Here is a 19854-nt window from a genome sequence, read left to right as displayed (position 1 = left end):
CAACCCTGCTGGTGATAGATGGTAATGAAAAGCAGGATGGTATAACCCGTAGTAGAATTCTGTGCTCACATATTTAATCTATAATATCCCCAATTATTTAATATATTCAGGATTTTTTATTATAATATATTCTAATACTATGTTGGTAAATGGTAATGGAAATTGTCATAAGTGACAGAATATAAACATGACTGAATTATTAAATACAAAATAATATAATCATAAAACAAGTGCAAAATCTGGAAACAATAGTAAAAAAAGACAAGCAGGAGAAAAACATTCTAGTGCTTAACTATTAATTGATATTTCGGCAAAAGCAGCGGGACTAAATAGGTCGTACATTATCATTGGAGTGAAACCGAATGTTAAATTGAATGGGGCTAATTGTAGGAAGAAAAATCTAATCAAATAAAACCCATCTAACGTAAATTCAGACAGGTGAGAAACTATGAATAAACTTAACCATATGAGAATTGCGCAGGAGAAACACCAAAGGCGAAAACCGAACAAAAATATTCTAGAAAACAGAGCTTACATTTAAAAATCGCATCGGTTATATTATTATTTGCAATTTTTGCAAAATCAGCTCATTGTTACATTTTGTGCGTAAATTTGTCTCTAACTGTATTATTAGGAGCATTACTTTCACTATTCCATCTAATTACAGTACCGGTACGCGTTGATACTACGATAGTATAGGCGTAGGATAAATTCTGGATTCTTGATTGTTATATTTTGTTTGTTCTTACGATTGTTATTTCTGTTGTGGGTTGTAGTTTCCATTACACTTGTATCCCTAGTCCTTTTTCTATCGTGTCCTTTGTTTAAAAATGAATAAAAAAGAAAAAATATGCAATGATAATCGTGGTCCAGTTTTATTTGTTTAATATATATCCCAGATTATAATGATCTAAAAACACACACTAACGGGAAAGGGGGAGGAGCAAACAGAAAGAATGATTATGTAAATGAATGTCAAAAATAGAAGTGTATAAATCACGATTGTTTGAAAAGGGGCCCCAACCTACTTCACTGGCCCCGGGCCCCAGTTTGCCTTACGCCGCCACTGTCCAGGGTACCTAAAGACATACTATATATTAAGATCTAAATACTTCATACGTAACATGAAAAATTGGTTGTATGAAAAGATACGAAGCTGCCCAGATTGCGCCAAAAACAAAAGAAACTACAAACAGAATAATCTTCACGTCCAAACGCACCAACCAACAAGTCTTTTTCACACCTTTGTACTTGATTCGTGTGGAAAATTTCCAAAAACAACTTCCGGAGACTATCAATACATATATGTTGCTGTTGATATGGCATCATCCTTTTGCATAACTCACCCGGTGAAAGATATGACGTCAGACACGTTCATATCTTTCCTAATGGAACAAATAATAATACCATATGGGGTACCTTCGGTAATTTTACTTGACAAATCAAGTAATCACACAAGTGCGAAGACGAGAGAATTTCTGCAGTCCATGTACATTTCAGTGAAATATTCCTTACCTTTAGGCCACTTTTCGCAAGGTGCAGTGGAACAGAAAATACAACAAGTTCAGAATGCGCTAAAATTCCTTTCAAGAAACAACAAGGAAGATTGGCACCTATTTTTACCCCAAGCCACTGCCTCAGCGAATCAAACTCCCAATACTAAATTCTGTTCTAGTCCGTTTGAGCTCGTGTATGGCGTCCAACCTCGACTGATTATTGATAATTTATTAAGAGTTCCCATTCAACATACAGATAATCATGATCGCCTGTTACATCTAGACGAGCTACGATCATTAGTCAACTACCAGAGACATAAAGCTTTCACCGATCTAAAGGCTAAAATCGAATCAAAGAAAGTTCCAACCACGTATCAACCTAACCAAATGGTATTAGTAAAAAATATATATCGCAAACCAAATGAACCAGCTGCTTTCAGACAGGATTATTTAGGTCCATTCCGTCTAATTTCGAAGATTGACAACAACTCCTACAATGTAGAAATGGATGGAAAGATACAACCAATCTCTAAGACTAGATTAAAGCACTATTTTCCTGACGTAGCTCCTGACGTACAATTTGAAACGAAATATAGGAACTTCTGGAAGCACAACACTCGTTAATACACCAAAAACTTTAACTCATAGAACTAACGACCTTGTCTCACGTTCCATGATTTAAAAAAAAAAAAAACTTCCGACATATCACAATCAATCATCCACTGCATTTAAGAGGTTCACGACTTCCATTGCACAGGATACATATCTCACACATACACTAATAAGGGGGAAACATCTTTTATTTTTAACCAATCCATCTCTTAAATGTTTACAATAAACGCTCCTGCATTACTGATAATAAGTATCTCACTGCGCTTAGACCCCGAAAAAAAAAAAACTTTCATTTTTGCCAACCAATCACGAGCGAGTATTTTTCTTTTCATTTTTAATGAGCGTGTTGTCAAAACATCTGGTCTGGGAATTCCTTCCTCCCCCAAGCCCAAACACCTGGATTCCTTAGTTGTTTGTTGAATACACTGAAAAACGGAAAAAGTGAAAGTTATTTCGTTCAAGATAGATTTCAATACTAAATCTTTGCCACTTGAATATATTGATGCAGTTCAAATATCATTGTTTCCATCAACTAACTTTATTCTTAACAACTGTAGAATGTAACTAATTTTCGTATACCTTTCAGTGAAAATTTCGTTGTACTACAGACTTATGTGATGCATAAAAAAAAACGTGTTGATGTACGTTTTTTTTACAAATGTGTTTATTTTCAGATGCGCTTTCTTGGGCTTCTTATCTCCTTACCCATCCCTACAACTTGACCCATCCGCTGTTCTTATTTCAGTGGGAGCAGAATTCTCCAAAATTCCTTCCGCAATCCCATTCTCCTTCCTCTCGCCGCTGGTTTATTCTTTCCAATTGCCAACCATCGAAACTAATAAACTTGATCTTGATTGTTCTCCTACCAATAACACGAGATTTTGCCTACCACTTTTGAAAATATTACTTGCCTCAAATAACTTTTCTTCGGATCTTCTTCGGGCCACATATAATTCAAAATTCGGCTTTGTTCCCCAGAATACGCGCTCAACACGCGCGCTTCTCCCATTTATCGGAGATATATTGCATTTCATAGGTGGTACTACAACTGATTCTCAATTAGCCCAATTTACAACAAACGAAAACGAATTAAAAAACCATATCATTGATTTAGAACATAAACAGTTATCTGTTCACTCAGAGATACGCAACATTTCTATCTCTGTTTCTCGTCTTGCTTCAGAAACAAGGGACAGTTTCAAAGACGTTCAACAAGCATTTTCTCGTATAATACAGGATGAACAAAATATTCAAACTTCTCTCTTGACTGATTATAAGCTCTTAGTATCTTTCATACAGCTATTTTTTAACCTCGATCATATGCTCTTGAATAAACTACATCAAATTTTGGAAATGAATATTTTTAATGATATCTATTCGGCGTGTAATCAAAATCGAATTTCAAGTACTTTAATTCCTTATAATACTTTGAAGAATGACTTTCTTAAACTCAATAAGCGATTATTAAACAAAAACGTTCATATTAATCCCCTCTTTACTCCTCAGTTGGCCTATTCCATGAACATTGCTTCTTGTAAACTTACTCCTACTATGGCTTACATAACAATACAAGTACCGGTGTTACCCTTAAATACCTATTATTCATTGCAACGTATTCATTTCTTTCCTATTTCTACTGGCAACGAAACTTGTACCTTAAATATTAAATCAACTTTTGCTCTGTTTAATTCAACCCATACAATCCCGCTTTCAGACTATGATTTAATCCAGTGCTCATACTCCCCAAACCCTTTTTTCTGCAAAATTCCCACCATAACTCCCCAATCTAAATCGACCTCTATTTGCCTCCACCACCTTCGTTATCCTAAAGTTGCCGGACTATATAAGCATATATGTCAATTTTCTTGTACTGAAGACCGTCCATTTACAATCACACAGATTTCTAATACATTCTACGTTCTTACAAATCCTCCCCTGCCCCTATACATTCTATCGCCGAGCGGTATTAGATCTGAAATCCAGACACATAAAGCTTTTACGATCAAGATATTACTTCCTTGTGAATATATACTACTATCTAACAATGGTATTCTTATACAGCAAACCACATTATGTGTTAGGACTAACGTAATCCCCAGACACCTCGTATTACATCATGCATTGCTTATCAATGATAACTTATTTTCACTCCCGCCAGATCGTACTTTTAACTTTCAATTAAACTTCAGTAACTTACCTCTTAATTACAGTAAACGTATCTCCCCTGTACAACCTATAAATACTACGTTTGAAACTCTTTCTTGGTCAACATGGATCCCTCACGGTTTTGTAATACCTGTTCAAACTACCCTAACTTCGTTACAGACATTATTAGCAATTTGTAATACTATTTGTATTATTATTCTCTTTCGGCAAATAAGAGCTCTAACCCCGAGACATTTTTCTAATGTTCCGGAAAGTATTCCTTTACACGACTCCACTTAATGTTTTTTTTTTCTTTCCAGCCTATACACGCTCGCTATTTTCCTCTCCTTACCCCAGCCAGCCTATGCCTTTTCCTATTTCGACATTTCCCTAATTGTCGTCACTCCTCTCACCCTACTTTTGTTAATAACACTAGGCCTACTCTGCTGCAAAAGATGGATTATTTATCGTACTTACAGACGTGTTATACGCGAACCCCCTGTTCCCTTAACACCTGTACAAAATTCCGAAATCTTAACAATTTCACAGATAACAAACCTTCCGCGCCAACCCACACCCCCTTGTTCACCTAAGTATTTACCTGTAGCCCACCCACTCTTCAAGCAATCTTCTACCTCCGCATATTGATAATTGTGATCTCTTAAGTCAGCTGTGTCCCTACTACAGTTACAATATTTTATACTTTGTATATAATAAAATATGCCTTAGTTTTAAGTTTAATATGTATATATTTATCGTTTCAAATAGAATGTTTCTATTAATATATTCAGTTATGGGAAATTATTAAGGGAAAATTTATTTTATTACTATCAACATAGTTTCATTCTCTCCTCATTCTCTCAGTAAAAGGGAATCTCTCTTGAGACATCATTATCATTATTTTACCCGTATTTAATTGACTATTGTCTCAGTAATATGATTATGTGGGAGCTTTTTCTATTGGTAATACGGATCATCATCCTATGAATTAACTATAACTGGCATGAAGGAAAAAAAAAAACCTTTTCTCCCTCTCTTTACCGTTTATGACACACCTCCTTCATCCTATCTTAACTACCAAGACACCCAAAATACGTCACAAATCACAAGCAGAAGGACTTCTACCAGTGACCTCCAGAAGCTGATCCTAGGACGACCTTATGAGAATCCTGCTGATCCAGAGCTGTTCCATGGAGACCTGCCTGCAATCATCGGAGTTACTACCCGAAGCTGTATATCAATACTATATTGAATCCCAGCTTGGTTCTCCAACTGTCCTCAATATCTCCAGGAAACTGCATTAAAGCCTTTTGAACTGGAAATATCTTAGGCTTATAACTGTGCTCCCCAAAGTACTTCACGACGTGATACAGTGCCAGCTAACAGACTATGGGTTCTACAATGCTTTGCAGTGCATCTCACAGCTTCTAAGTCCATGGTTTTCATCCAGTGAAAATATAGGACAAAGATCTTCGTAGCTCGGTTACGAAGCCATGCAAATGTGTTATATTAATAACACTTCAATCTTAAGATTAAAAACACTGACCCATCTTATAAACACTCGTTGAGACTATGTTCTTACAATACGATCAATATATCAGTGTGACTAATAAGTATAAGTAAGTGACAAAAGTAAACGACGGCATAACATGGAGTGGACTTCGATAACGGACCACTAGAACTGTCGCCCCTTTTGTGCTTTAACTTTGTCTACCAAGTGAACACTCGCTGGGATACACAATCACGAATTGAATTTGCTGTGTGTGTGTGTTTTTTTTTAAAGAAGAAGGCTCATTTATAATCAAATACGTCGAACTTTATACCCTAACCAAAGTGAAGTCAAAGAGACTGGTTAGTAAACTGTGTTTTTTTTTTTTCACAGAAAAATGTGCATTAAACGAACAGTGCATCAACTTGTGTTAAATTTTCTTTTCTGTGTGTATAATAAGTGACTCCTTTAGGAATCAGTGAAAGTAACGCTATTTTTGCTTTAAAAAAAAAACAGCACACAATCGAAAAAAAAATAGTGATCACAACATACATTGAAAAGTAATGTGTGATGAATTTACTCTAGGAGGGGTAATGTGGTAAAAAATCACAGTCGAAAAAAAAGTGATATATTTTAAATATTATTCATACAGGTGGAAAAACTAGAGATTAATTTATTTCTCTATGCTCATTGAATTAGAAGAGACCAGAAGTCTCCACCTAACAGTAAAAATTCTAAAAATTGTCCTATGCTACGTGACTTCTGTAGGTGAGTAGGTCACAACAGAAATAGGTTAAGAGGAACTTAACCACAGTTACACGATTCATATAAAAGACTGCCGTAAATTTGCTTCGGGGTTCAGTTGGTACAGTGGAGAAGCAAGGTAGTTGTTTTAAAGAAGTCTTCATCGTACAGAACATTGAGATGGATCTCTCCTGCCCGTCAAAGGTTGGAACTTCTGGTCTCTTCTGCCGAATTATACTGTAAGTGACGATCCTTCTACTTATCCCATAGTTTGGAGAAATGTTGAATTGTAACGTTCAATAGGAAATGTTAAGAACTCTTACCATGTAATAGGAAATGTCTCCCATCTAATTCATAAATATTCAATTAACTAGCTTTCACTTTTTTATTAGTTATTAATTTTGTAACTACATTTAATTTGTCATTATATTTCAATAAATCATTTAAATGTACTAGCAACCCTTTTAACATCATTTAAATTTGTTTCCATTATAATTAAAGGTGTATCTTATTTAGCTGTGACAGGCATTTTGGCTAGCCAATGCTCTTAACAAGATGTTTCAATTACATAGACAGAAAAGTACACCACACTATAGAGCAGTGTCCTGATTTTAATATGTTTTATATGGACGGTTCGAAATGTGTAAATTTTGTTGGCTGTGTCTTCGTCAGAGACGAGGACAGCTCGAAATTTAGTCGGCATCGTCTTCGCATAACTCAAATCGCACGCTCCGTTACTACCAAACTAACAACAGTTAAGCTTACCCTTAACCATACTCTTCAGCTGTCATTATGTCGTGTGCTTATCTGCGTTAAATCACAAACCATTTTTATAAACCTACAGAATGTTTTTGGTAAACATTTTCTAGTGCAAGATAATCTTACAAGATACCATCAGCTATGGTAATAGAGCTATGTCGTCTTTGTCTGCTGGGAGTCTGGTTATGTCGACATCTTGGAAATCCAACGTGGTGACACAGCAAGTAAGAACGCCTCATTGGTAGATGTTACACTGGAGCACTCTCTTCCATGCCCACATCTTACTAGTTATTTTCTCCAAAGGTTGTTCTCTCACTGACAAGCAAAATTGAATCAAGGGAACGAAAATAAACTACACTCAGTTAAACCTCTATTAGGCAATTGGCAAATGACATCATGTACTAGTTCCAGAGATTAAGTGATCCTAACACGCTATTTTTTTGGACATTCAAATCTCACGAATTTATATTTACTGCGTAGCGTTAAACATCCGTTTTGCAAAGATTATACCATCTCAAGGATTATTGACCAAATTCTTGTAAACTACCTAGTATACTCAGACCTCAGAGAACACTTAGGTATGCTTGAAAATTTTAGTTAGATCCTAAATGATAATGTGGTCTTTACTGACCGCATTCTCACTTTTGTTCGTGAAATTGAAATAGAGAGAGCGTGAAGTTTTCTTATTAGATTTTCGTGTTATATGTTTTTAACACTAATTTTGAGCATGATCTTCTAGTTATATATTTTGCATTATGTTCTTTTAGTCTTTGACTACCTTCTTTATAATTTATAGAGTTTCCTGTTTTAATGCTTTAATTTTTAGTACTTTAATTTGAACTACGCTTTTGGAGAAAGTTTTATTTTGAATTTTAAATGTGCAGCTCATGTACGCTATTCTGATATATGTTAGTTATGCTAAAGTAATGTTATCGCAAACGGATCTATAATTGGTATTAAATTTGCTTTGTTTGTTTCCATCTGTATAAATATTTTATAGTACATCAAAAACCGGATTACTGTTATGCAAATTTTCCAGTAAGAAAAGCAACCCAAATCTTCCGTCAGTACTTTTTACTCTACCTACTAATTATCTTACATTATTTATCAATATTTACAGTAGCAAAATTTAATAAACTCGATTTCTTTTATTATTTAAGAAATAATAATAACAAAATGTAATAATTATATGAATTTCTGTTAATTTGTGGGAATATATAAGGAGAAAATTAATTATCATAGGTATTCTGCCTTTATTGGCAGGTCACTTGCTGCAACTAATAAGCGTCCATGCTCCACAGTATTTCGCTAACCTCTTCGTCTTCACGTACGATTTTTGATATGGATCATTGATTGTACTCTCCTTTGCCCTGTCCTTCTCTTTCCTGCGTCCATACTCTCTAAATCGTCTCTCATGATACCGTTCCTTCTTAGCCAATGTCCCAAACAGTTTCTCTTCCTCTTCTTAATAATATCTAAAATTACTCTTTTATCCCCACCATTTCTAACATCCCTCGAACTCGTCTCTGTAATTTCCTCTCCTATTTGAACACTTACTTGTTGGTTCTTATATAAGTTTCTTATGAGTCTTTGGTTTTTCCATTCCAACCTAACCTTCTTTAGAACTTCCAGTTACAATTCCCAATTCATGCTCTCTAAAGCGTTTTCTAGATTAATAAATGCCACATATACCTCTTTCACTTTTTCTATAAATCTTTCACCGATCATCCTTAATAAACCAATAGAATTTCTTGTGCTCTTTCCTCTCCTAAATCCGAATTGTTCCTTCTCAACTTCTTCATTTGTTCTTGCATACAACCTTCTGTTCAAAATTCGAAGCAAATTTTTTGCAAAATCTTCACATCTCTTCGGGTTCGATTTCTTAGCCATTGGTATCATGATCGTCTTCAGGAAGTCTTTCGGCCACTTTCCTGTTTCATATATTTTATTGCAGAGCCGGAACAATTCTTTCTTGTCCCCCATATTCTTAATGAGTTCGATAGATATACTATATATCCTGGTTGTCTTTCCATTCCTAATCTCCAATATAGCTTTTTCAAACTCATCCCGAAGAATACTAAACTCGTTATCATCCTCGCCTACTTTATTTTCTACTTCAACATCTAGGCCACACGGTATATTCCTACTCTCATATAAGTCAACATATTCTTTCCATCATCCTAAGATTTCACTTCTCTCGCTGACTACCTTACCATTCTTAAATTTACTGCCATCTTAATAACCCCTTATTTCCTCCGAAGTTCTAACGGTTTCACCTCCTTGTATATTTCTTCATATCTCCCAAGCCTTTCCAATTCTTGTTTGTCCTTACATTTATTTTTGTAAAACTTTTTTCTACTCTCATCTGTATTCACCTGTTTCCACGTCTCCCTTTCCCTAATTTTCTGCAACATCTGTTCTGTAACCCGTTTTTTTTTTTTTTTTTTTTTTTTGCAACTTTGCGTTCGCGGTAACCTACTACTTCTTCTGCAGCCTGCTGTATGCTAAATTTAGTATGCTCCCCGTCTGTTATTGCCTGCACCTATCGTTGCCTCGTTTGGGTATTTTTATTCAAATTTCTCAACGGTAAGATTTCTTACTTCCTATTTTTTCAACTTTTCAATTTTCAAAATCTTGTTGCCTGCTTGAACCATTTGTTTCCAATTACTAGTAAATTTAGTTTACAGAAATTGACCAGTCCCTCTCCCCTTTCATTTCTTTCACCTAAACCATATTTGCCTACAGTTTTGTTAATTTTCAGGGAATTTAATAAGTAAAAAGTACCTGAAACTGGATAGTGAAAAAATACAACAACGAGACTTTTTATCCACTTCAAACCGAAATATAGATATGGATATTTTCGTTTACGAAATTGAGAGAGATGATTTCTGTATAGCTTTGAAAGAAATGATTAATCAACTCGATACAAGTGATTATGAAGAAAATTAAATAAGGTATACCATTAATAAACAAAAAAGTATTAGGAAAGATGAAAGATGAAAATAATGGTAAAATAATGATATAATTTATTGGATTATGATCAAAGATGCATGCCTTTAAAGTAAAGGACATGGAAGAGAAAAAAGTTAGTGATAAGAGTGTAATATTAAAACATAATAAGTGTGATATTATCTTAAGAGTGTGTAATATTACACTAAGAGTGTAATATTAAAAGAAATGCAATTTGATTATTATAAAAACTACTTATTGAATAATGTAAACAAATATAGATATAATAATCCCATTAAAAGTCATAAGTATGACATATGTATTATAAAGGTCAATAAGTTAGCATTATATTCAAATTATGATAAAAAATGTCTTAGAAATGGTCTAAATACACTAACTTGAGGATTTTATAGAATAAAGTAAAAATGTAATTATGTGTAGTGTAATATAAGTTCTTCATGATTAAATATTATTAAGTTATGTGTGCTATTTAACATACTCGTTAAAAATGTAATCAACCCAATTTAATTATAAACTATTTTGTGTAGCGATGTTTCTTAAATTATGTGTACTTACTTCTTTTTATATAAAACCGTGTCAACAAAGTTGTCTGCATAATATACACATTACCCCGACTAAAGTGTCTTCTTTTTTCTATTTTCCAGAATTAACCGCATTTTAGAGCTACCTCGAGGTAATGCATTACTAGTAGGAGTTGGAGGCAGTGGAAAGCAATCTTTGTCGAGATTATCAGCTTTTATTTCTAATTTGGAAGTATTTCAAGTTCAGTTACGAAAAGGCTACAGCATGAATGATTTGAAAGCAGAGCTTGCTGTTCTTTACATGAAAACTGGAGTCAAAAATGTTGGAATGGTATTTCTGATGACAGATGCACAAGTTGCTGATGAACGTTTCCTTGTGCTTATTAATGATATGTTAGCTTCAGGAGAAATAGCAGATCTTTTCCCAGACGAAGAAGTTGAAAATGTTATAAATGCTGTGAGAAATGAGGTGATTCTTGTTATTTTACCATTTCTTGTCTCTGAAACTAGTCTTAAGATCATGTAAATATTTGATTATAAAAAGTTGTTTGCTATGTTACGTGTATCCTGTATATCATTCGCTCTTTCTCTTTCTTTTTCTTGACGGGTCATGTAAGACAACTGTTTTAAAATCGAAAGCCAAGCCCTTATGGTCTCTACAGTCACATAAGCATTTCTTTGGGTGGACTTTAGAGTAAATTGCTTACTGAGAAGGTTGTCAGTGTCACTAAAGATCTGTGATACATCTAACCGTGCGTAAAGTCAGTTCAGAACCAAATAAGGACTTTTGTATGAGAATGTGATTTAGGTAGTAAGGATATTTCACTTACAAAAACTTTTTTGAAGGAAGATGGATCCAGAAGTTTTATAAAAATTATCTGTGGAACGACTTTTAAAGTATTTTTTGCAGAAAACAAAGTCATTTCAGACTACTTGTTAGTTAAGTAAAGTTTGATATGTTCGCTTAATTATCTCAGTTGAGTGCCACAGTTTATATAAAATTCCTTAAGAGATTAATACTACTCTCATTCTGTATAAAATTTCTTTTAACATATAAACAATTGCATCTTAAGGGTTTTCACTATTTTCTTCAACTTTCTTTGATTTTAGTCAACAAGAGTTTTGGGGTTTGCTAGAAGAGTATAACGACTTTAATGTTTTGTATAGGAACGGCTTCAAAAATAAGAGTTGGTTGTGCCTGTGTAGCAGAAAATAAGTCTCAGAATTTAGTCTGCATTGTCTGTATTCAATATTTAGTGCCAAACTAATAGCAATTAAGCTTGCCGTCCACCACTTGCATCATCTTTTTTTTTGCGTTGTGTGCTTGTCTGCACTGGTTAGTAAAGCGTTTTATTAGAGGACAGAACTCTTTTACTAAACATGCCCTCGAATGAAATTTTCTTGTCAGATGATATTATGAGTTGTGTCCTTGTTGTCTGCTGGGTGCAGGAATATGTTGGTATTTGCGAAAACTACCGTGCCGACACAACAGCAAGTTACATCGCACTAGTAGAGATTGGACTGAAGTATATTCTCCTTCACTCTGATCTCAATACTTGCTTCGTTCAACAGAGACACTTTTACCATCAAGCTAATTAGAACCGAGTATAGTACAGAAGTTCTGAAAGCATACTTTGGGCAATTTGCACACATTGAGTGCTAATCACCGAGATGACGTGATGCTAGCTCAGTTGTATATCGAACATTTTCATGTCATATATTCGTATTTAGTACGTCAATCAACCGTCTACATTGTGAAAAATGTCTCGTTTCTCTTAGTACTCCACATATTTTGGTTGAATATTCGGAATAGTCAGACCTCAGAGAACATTTAGAACTGGTTACTTCGCACACTACACGCCAACGGTACATCCTTCTTTTTCTTTGCCTCTACTTGCATATTAGACAGATTTTAGAAAATATCTATGTTCTTACTATCCGCATAGTCGCCTCTGTTCGTGACATTGAAATATCTAACTTTCTGTGAAGTTTTTCGTTTTAGATTTTTCCTGATTTGTGTTATTATAAAAAGTTAGTTTTCGTACTATAAAGTTTCTATATTGCAATTAATTATTTTATCTTTATTACTACATTTATTTTAATTTTATAGATAATTTGTTTTACTGTATTAATTTCAAAGATTTGATTTTTTACTTTTTCCGTTAGATTTACTTTTCTAAGGAGGTTTATTTTTTTAATAATTGTATATTGTTAATTTTTGTATGAGGAGCATCTGTCAACCATTGATCATTTTGTGACAGGAACAAATAACTTCGATGTTGACATCTCTATCTAAATTATAAAATTGAAAGTGACTATGTTTGTGACTCTTAATCTCTTGAACCGCCCGACCGATCTCGATAAAATTCTCAATGAAGATGCGGTTCTGGCCTGGAAGTGTTTTTAGCTATTTACTTTGACGGTACAACTTAAGGGAGGGGAGGAGGGGGGCAGAAAACATAAATAAAACTTAATAACTCTTGAACTACCCGACCGATCTCTATCAAATTTTCAATGTAGATGAGGTTCGGGACTGGGATGATTTATATCATTTCACTTTCACGGAGCAACGTAGGGGAAGAGGTGGAGGGGAAGATATATAAAAATCAATAAATATAAAAACAAAAGTGACTATGTTCGTGAATTAAATACTTTTGAATCACCCGATCGATCTCAATCAAATTTTCAACATATATGAAGTTTAAACCTGGGAAGTTTTTTTTTATCATTTCATTTTGACAGTAGATCTTAGGGGTGGGGAGGGGAGCAGGGGAAATATATGAAAATGAATAAAACTTAACAACTCTTGAGCCACCCGGCCATTCTCGATCAAACTTTCAACATAGAAAAGGTTCGGGCCTGGGATGTTTTCTTCGTTTCACTTTTACAGTGCAACGAAAGGGAGGGGAGATATATGTCAAAAAGCAAAAAATGAAAGTGACTGGCTTTGTGACATCATCACGTTTAAACCACCCGACCGATCTTAACGAAATTTTGAACATAGATGAGGTTCAGACATGAGGTGGTTTTTATCATATCACTTTAACTGTAGAACTTAGAGGAGGGGGAGGGGAGGGGATAAATATATAAAAATAAGTGAAACTTAGTAACTCTTGAGCCACTAGACCTATCTTAATCAAACTTTCAACACAGATAAGGTTTGGGCCTGAGATGTTTTTGTTATTTCACTTTTACGGTGGAACCTAGGGTAGGGGGAGGGATATATATATATATATATATATATATATATATATATATATATATATATATATATATATATATATGTGTGTGTGTGTGTGTGTGTGTGTGTGTGTAAAAAGAATAAAAATAAAAGTGACCATCTTTGTGACTTCATCAAGCTTTAACCACAGGACCGATCTTAATCAAGATTTCAATTTCGATGAAGTTTGGATCTGAGTAGTTTTTGTCGTATCACTTTGACGGTAGATCTTAAGGAAGGGGGAGAGCAGGGGACATATATCTAAAAATAAATAAAACTTAATTACTCTTGAACCACCCAATCGATCTCGATCAAATTTTCAACATAGATGACGTTCGGGCTTATGATAATTTTTATCATTTAACTTTGACGGTGCAACGTAAGGGAGGGGGAGGGGGAGACGAAGATATATGTTAAAAATAAAAGTGACTATGTGACTTCACTCTTGAACCCTCTAACCGATCTCGATCAAATTTTCAACATAGATGAGGTTCGGGCCTGGGATGGTATTTATCTATTCACTTTGACAATACAACTTAGGGAAGGAGGTAGAAGGGGGAGATATATAAAAATAAATAAAACTTAATAACTCTTGAAACACCGGACCGATCTCGATCAAATTTTCAATCTATATGAAGTTAGAACATGAGATGATTTTTGTCATATCACTTTGACGATGTAACTTAAAGGAGGGGAAAGACATTTACAAAAGATCAAAAATGACCGATATTAGTGTCGAATCTATAGTTTTTGAGGTCGCTGAGATGAACAGTGACACTTTTGATGTCATTTAAATCCAAATGACTGACTAATGAAACACATTACTATTTTTTCTTAATTTAACCCGGCGAAGCTGGTAATTGATGCTAATTAAACATATAATCATAATTTGAGAACCACAAGACCTGAATTTGTTACAAAATCATGGATCTTCTTTGTAAGGATCTTCGTAGTATCGTTCGTAACTTTTCTTCAAGAAATTACATCAGCATCTCAATGGAATGTTGCAGATAATCCTCACTGCCCTTTTGAACAAGCAACGTATTGTTGCAAAATGCAGACGCCTGCTGAGAGAAAATATTAAGCTTAGAAGACCTAAATTATGCATGAAAACAATTAATGTTCCATCATGATAATACATACATTTTTCGGTCGCTGGATCATGATTACTCTTCCTCATCTTCCTTCTTGCCAGAATTATCCCTCTGGAATTTTCCCTTTCTCGCAAAGATGAAGCTCAAACCAAAATGAAGCAATTGTAAACGTATAGAAGGTATATCACATGTAAATAAAAAACAAAAACAGGATTTGTACGGAGTTTTCAAAAGTTGCGAAGTGCTGATAACTATATTGCTGCACAAGGGGAGTATTATGTGGGTGATTGTTGGTTACTAGTATGAAAGTAGGTACTTCATTGTTTATTGGTTAGTTTCCCAACTCTTTGATGCCACCATCTAAATTAGCTGCTTTAAAAATAAAAGAAAAAATGAAGCGTGTGATAATTAGAAGTATCAACATGCTAATAGTGATACGTGTGCCTTGGTTACCCACACCTGATCTACCACCATACGTGCTTTGATACACTGAATCATTATTCATCACTAAAATCTTTAGCCTATAGGTACAGTGTTTATTATTTCATCATCTTGAGCCTGTAGCTACAGTTTTTATTATTTCTCATCACAATCTTTAGTCTATAGATAGTTTCTCAGTAGCCAGTAACTGCACTTGCACACCTCAAATTTGAGAATTATCTACAGAAGTAACAGTATATGTATATTCAACTAAATATTTAATTTGATTTTATTAATAAGTGACCAAGAGATCTACTAACCTTGTTATTCTTTGTGTTCTTACTTTCGATATCTACCTTGACGATCTCGGCTATTTTCTTTGTTTTGTCTACAATATGACACAAAATGTGTGATAAAGCATATATCAAGTAAACGTAACATAGATGCCAGAGTTAAAAATATTATGAGCTTAAGAAAAAGAAAACACAGCAACATCAGTGATTTGTCTAAACATTTGTAAAACTACAAACATATAAAGAAAATGCATCTATTACATAAATTATCTTCACAAGTTGATTAAAGCTTATTTGAATCTTTTTACATGGATATATCTTTCTAAACGAAAATCTTATTACCGACAAGGAAAATTTGGATAAAGGTGGATATCTATATCTTACTAATGAAATTTAATATCTTTGGAATTTTGATTTTCAACAACTGCTAAATTCAAATTCTACGTTTTGTGCCAATTGATTAAGTAACAGGATTTATCAACACTAAGATAGGAGTTGCATCAACCAAAATGGCAACTTTTCTTATGTTAGTGTTCATATTAATTGTTGTGGTTAACCCTCTGTAATTTATTGTGTAACTATATTTGCAATCCAATCAAGAACTTGTCATATTTTATGTCACAACACTTTGGAAAAGAAAGTAATCAAAATTATGATATACAAATTAAGAACTCAATTAATAATACGGTTAGTAAAGTAATTACAAAAAACATCATATACGAATCATACATTCCAACACCACATAGTTGTATACAAGGATTGCATGTGCCTCAGGCGTTTGTTTCATGGTTCAAACGATAATGGAAAACGAAGGATCCGATAATGGAAAACGATCATTTCTCCAGTCAAAGATGAATCTTTATTATTTGGAGTGTTTTGTCCAATGATAAGGAAAACGATAATGGAAAACGATCATTTCTCCAGTCAAAGATGAATCTTTATTATTTGGAGTGTTTTGCCCAATGAACACCATATATCACTGATACTATAATTAATTATGTATGTAATGTATTTGCTTATTACATACTGCATGCAAGAAGAAAGAAAACACTGATCATATATTAATTAGAAACTTCAACCGGAAGTAGGCTAAAATCTTGCAAACGGTGAGAGATATTGAAAACATAATCGAAAAAATTTGTGATACCCCTTGCCGATTTTTATCAACACGTCTTTCACTTGTGCTTGTAAAGGGACATTTACAGATGTTGTGAAGAATGAGAAGGAGATTCATGCTCATATGTGAATTATGCGCTGTATAAAAACCACAGGTTCAGGCAGTCATTTAAAAAATGTAGAGTGAAAAAAATAGTTTGCTGTCAGCTAAGCATCTTTGAATTTAATAGAGTGAGATAGTTATCAATAATATCTATAGAATAGGTTAGACTTTAATGTTATTAGTAAGGATCGGAAGTTGAAGACCTAAAAATTGCCTAAAAAGGACCTATAAAGAGATCTAAAAATATCTAAAAGAAGGACCTAAAAATGGAAAAAAGTACGTAAAAATAATTAGAATAATTAGTACGTAGATCCAATGTAATTAGAATTACATATTTAATGAATATAATGCTCAAGAAATACAAGCTTCTAGTAGGTTAACGGTCTTTCCTTCTTCCACAAACTGAAGTACAAACTAAAATAAGAAAAATTCCCCACCCTTCAGTCCCTATTGCTGGAGGACATTGTTACGTCTCCTTATCTGACTTGTGATTGCTGCAGATCTGGTCTTATCAGTCCAGTCTTTGAAGAATGTCTTATCTTTTGAATTTTCTTTACTAAAGAAAATATGTTTAAGAGGTGATGGTGATTCGAGTTATTCTTTAAAAAGACCAATAAACAGAAAACGCCGAAAAAGGCAAAAATGGACAAATAAAATCCACCATTTTCTGGCCTACAATGATCCAAAATGAACATATATTTTGCTAAGGCTCGTCTTCGGACACTCGTAAAAAAAAAAAAAAAAAAAAAAAAAAAAAAAAAAAAAAAAAAAAAGATTTTTTCTGAACTCCCTAGTTATTAGTATCTATTAGCTATGTTACAACTTATATCTGATTTTTTTCCAATAGGTAAAAGGCGCAGGAATAATGGATACTAAGGAGAACTGTTGGAAATTTTATATCGACAAAGTAAGGCGAACTCTTAAAATCGTTCTCTGCTTTTCTCCCGTTGGATCCACACTACGAATACGATCTCGAAAATTTCCTGCTGTTACCAACTGTACAGCTATCGACTGGTTTCAAGAATGGCCGCAAGAGGCTTTAGTGTCTGTATCGGAGTTGTTTCTGAGGGATGTTGAAGTTTTATCTGTAAGTATTTGCTTAGAAGTGATTGTTCGATCTTCTGTTAAATTCTTTTAAGATTAAAAGGTCAAGAGAATAAGTGTTCAACCAACAGTTATGTTTCACAAACGCAGTGGCGGCTCTTCAAGGTTATGACTTACCTGTAAAATTTAAACTTTATCGCAACAGCTGACGGAACAAAGCTTCAAACAGTTTCATAAAACTATACAAGAATGGATACATTATATAATATTCCTTGTCATAATCTGTGGCAATAAAATTGAAAATTTATTAATGTAACTTTCTTCAAGAGCCGCCATTGGATCAATGTACAACTGCATCAGACAATAATATCGAAAATAAGTATAATAATTTTATCTGTAACTTCAATGTAGATCTTTAAAGTAGTTCTTGCGGTGGAGGAGGTGCGCATCAAATTCTTTAGCTTTGCTGAGGTACCAGGTTCCATATAATTATTTCAGATTCTTCATTGGTACTAACACATTTTTAAGAAAAGAAATACTAACCAAAGCTTAAGAACACACTGTATTTTAAAACTAGTATGTGTCACAGTTTCGGATATCTACCATATCCTTCACCAGACACTGTAGAACATAAATGAAGATATATATATATATATATATATATATATATATATATATATATATATATATATATATATATATATATATATAAGAAAAAGTCCAAATTTTATTGGCTGAAGCCTTCAGCCAATCCCTTAGGTCCCCGTGTCTATTTTCCAACCAATCAAGTGCCGCTATTTTTGGTCCTTGTAACGGCTTTTTTCAATTTTACCTTCCTATCTATGCTATCCAAAATGCTCTGCCATGATTCATTAATAGGTAAGTCCCCTGTCCAGTTCATCAGCCTATCTCTTCCTTCCTTCTTTATCCAATCTGCTTCTTTCCTCTTTCTTATTATCATTCTCTTCTCTATCTCCGTCTTATCCCAGTTAATTTCATGATTAGTCTCCTTAACATGTTTGTATATCGCCTCCTCCTCACGTTTTCTATATGTTGTTTTATTCTTTCTTTCATTGTCATCCCCGTCTCTCCTACATATGACATATCACAGTCCCCCACACCATACTCTGTAAATGACTTCTCCTTCCTCTTCATTAATCTTCTTGGTGCCCTTTCTATTCTTCTTTATTGATTTCACTAAGTTTTCTTCACTCCTTGTATGAGCTCTGACTCCTCCTTTGTTTAGTAACTTCTTCAGTTTCTTCGTTTCTTCTCCCATGTTTTCTGTATCATGCCATCTTCCACTCTAATCCTCTTCCTTTTTCTTTCTCCCTCTCTTCTTCCTCCTACATTCTTCTTCCCTCTCTAACTCCTTCCTTCTGTAACCATTCTCCTCTAACTGTCTGTAGAATTTTTATGCTCTTCTTCCTTACTCCGTCCTCCAGCATTTCTATTCTTTTTATCATATTTGCTATGAAATTCCTCTTCGTACTCTTAGCCACGTCGCTCCTCTTGTGACAGAATACCCTCGCTGAGCACTCCTTCTGATATCACTTCGTAACCAGCCCTTTCCTTGTTTCTTTATGGTCATGCCTAGAAAGTTTATTCTTCCATTTTCTTCGAACTTCATGTCCAAGCTTATGCCTTTCTCTTCATTTTCCACTCTATCCTTGAACTTCTCTAGTTGTCTTCTAATCCCTTTCCACAAGCCTAGATAGTCATCCACATACCTAGAAAACATGATTGAGTTGTTCCCCCTTTCTTCTCTCACCATTTTCTCCCATTTGTTCATAACTATTTCTGCCAGTACTGGGCTTATGAACAAATG

General features: G+C 34.1%; 1 protein-coding gene across 1 annotated transcript in view; it reads left to right on the top strand.

Moving 5' to 3' along the window:
* The window catches only part of LOC145694826 (dynein beta chain, ciliary-like), a 614922-nt gene that overhangs the window by 444122 nt on the left and 150946 nt on the right, over positions 1-19854 (top strand). The window contains exons 49-50 of the mRNA XM_081771484.1: positions 10860-11205; positions 17830-18069. Of these exons, the coding sequence (XP_081627610.1) occupies positions 10860-11205; positions 17830-18069 (586 nt within the window). The remainder of the gene's footprint in view (positions 1-10859; positions 11206-17829; positions 18070-19854) is intronic.

The sequence above is a fragment of the Thermobia domestica genome, chromosome 9 (assembly GCF_964235325.1).
Source record: "Thermobia domestica chromosome 9, izTheDome1.hap1.1, whole genome shotgun sequence".
Lineage (NCBI taxonomy): Eukaryota > Metazoa > Arthropoda > Insecta > Zygentoma > Lepismatidae > Thermobia > Thermobia domestica.
Note: the sequence above shows the minus strand (reverse complement) of the source record. Positions and strands in the feature narration are given on the sequence as shown.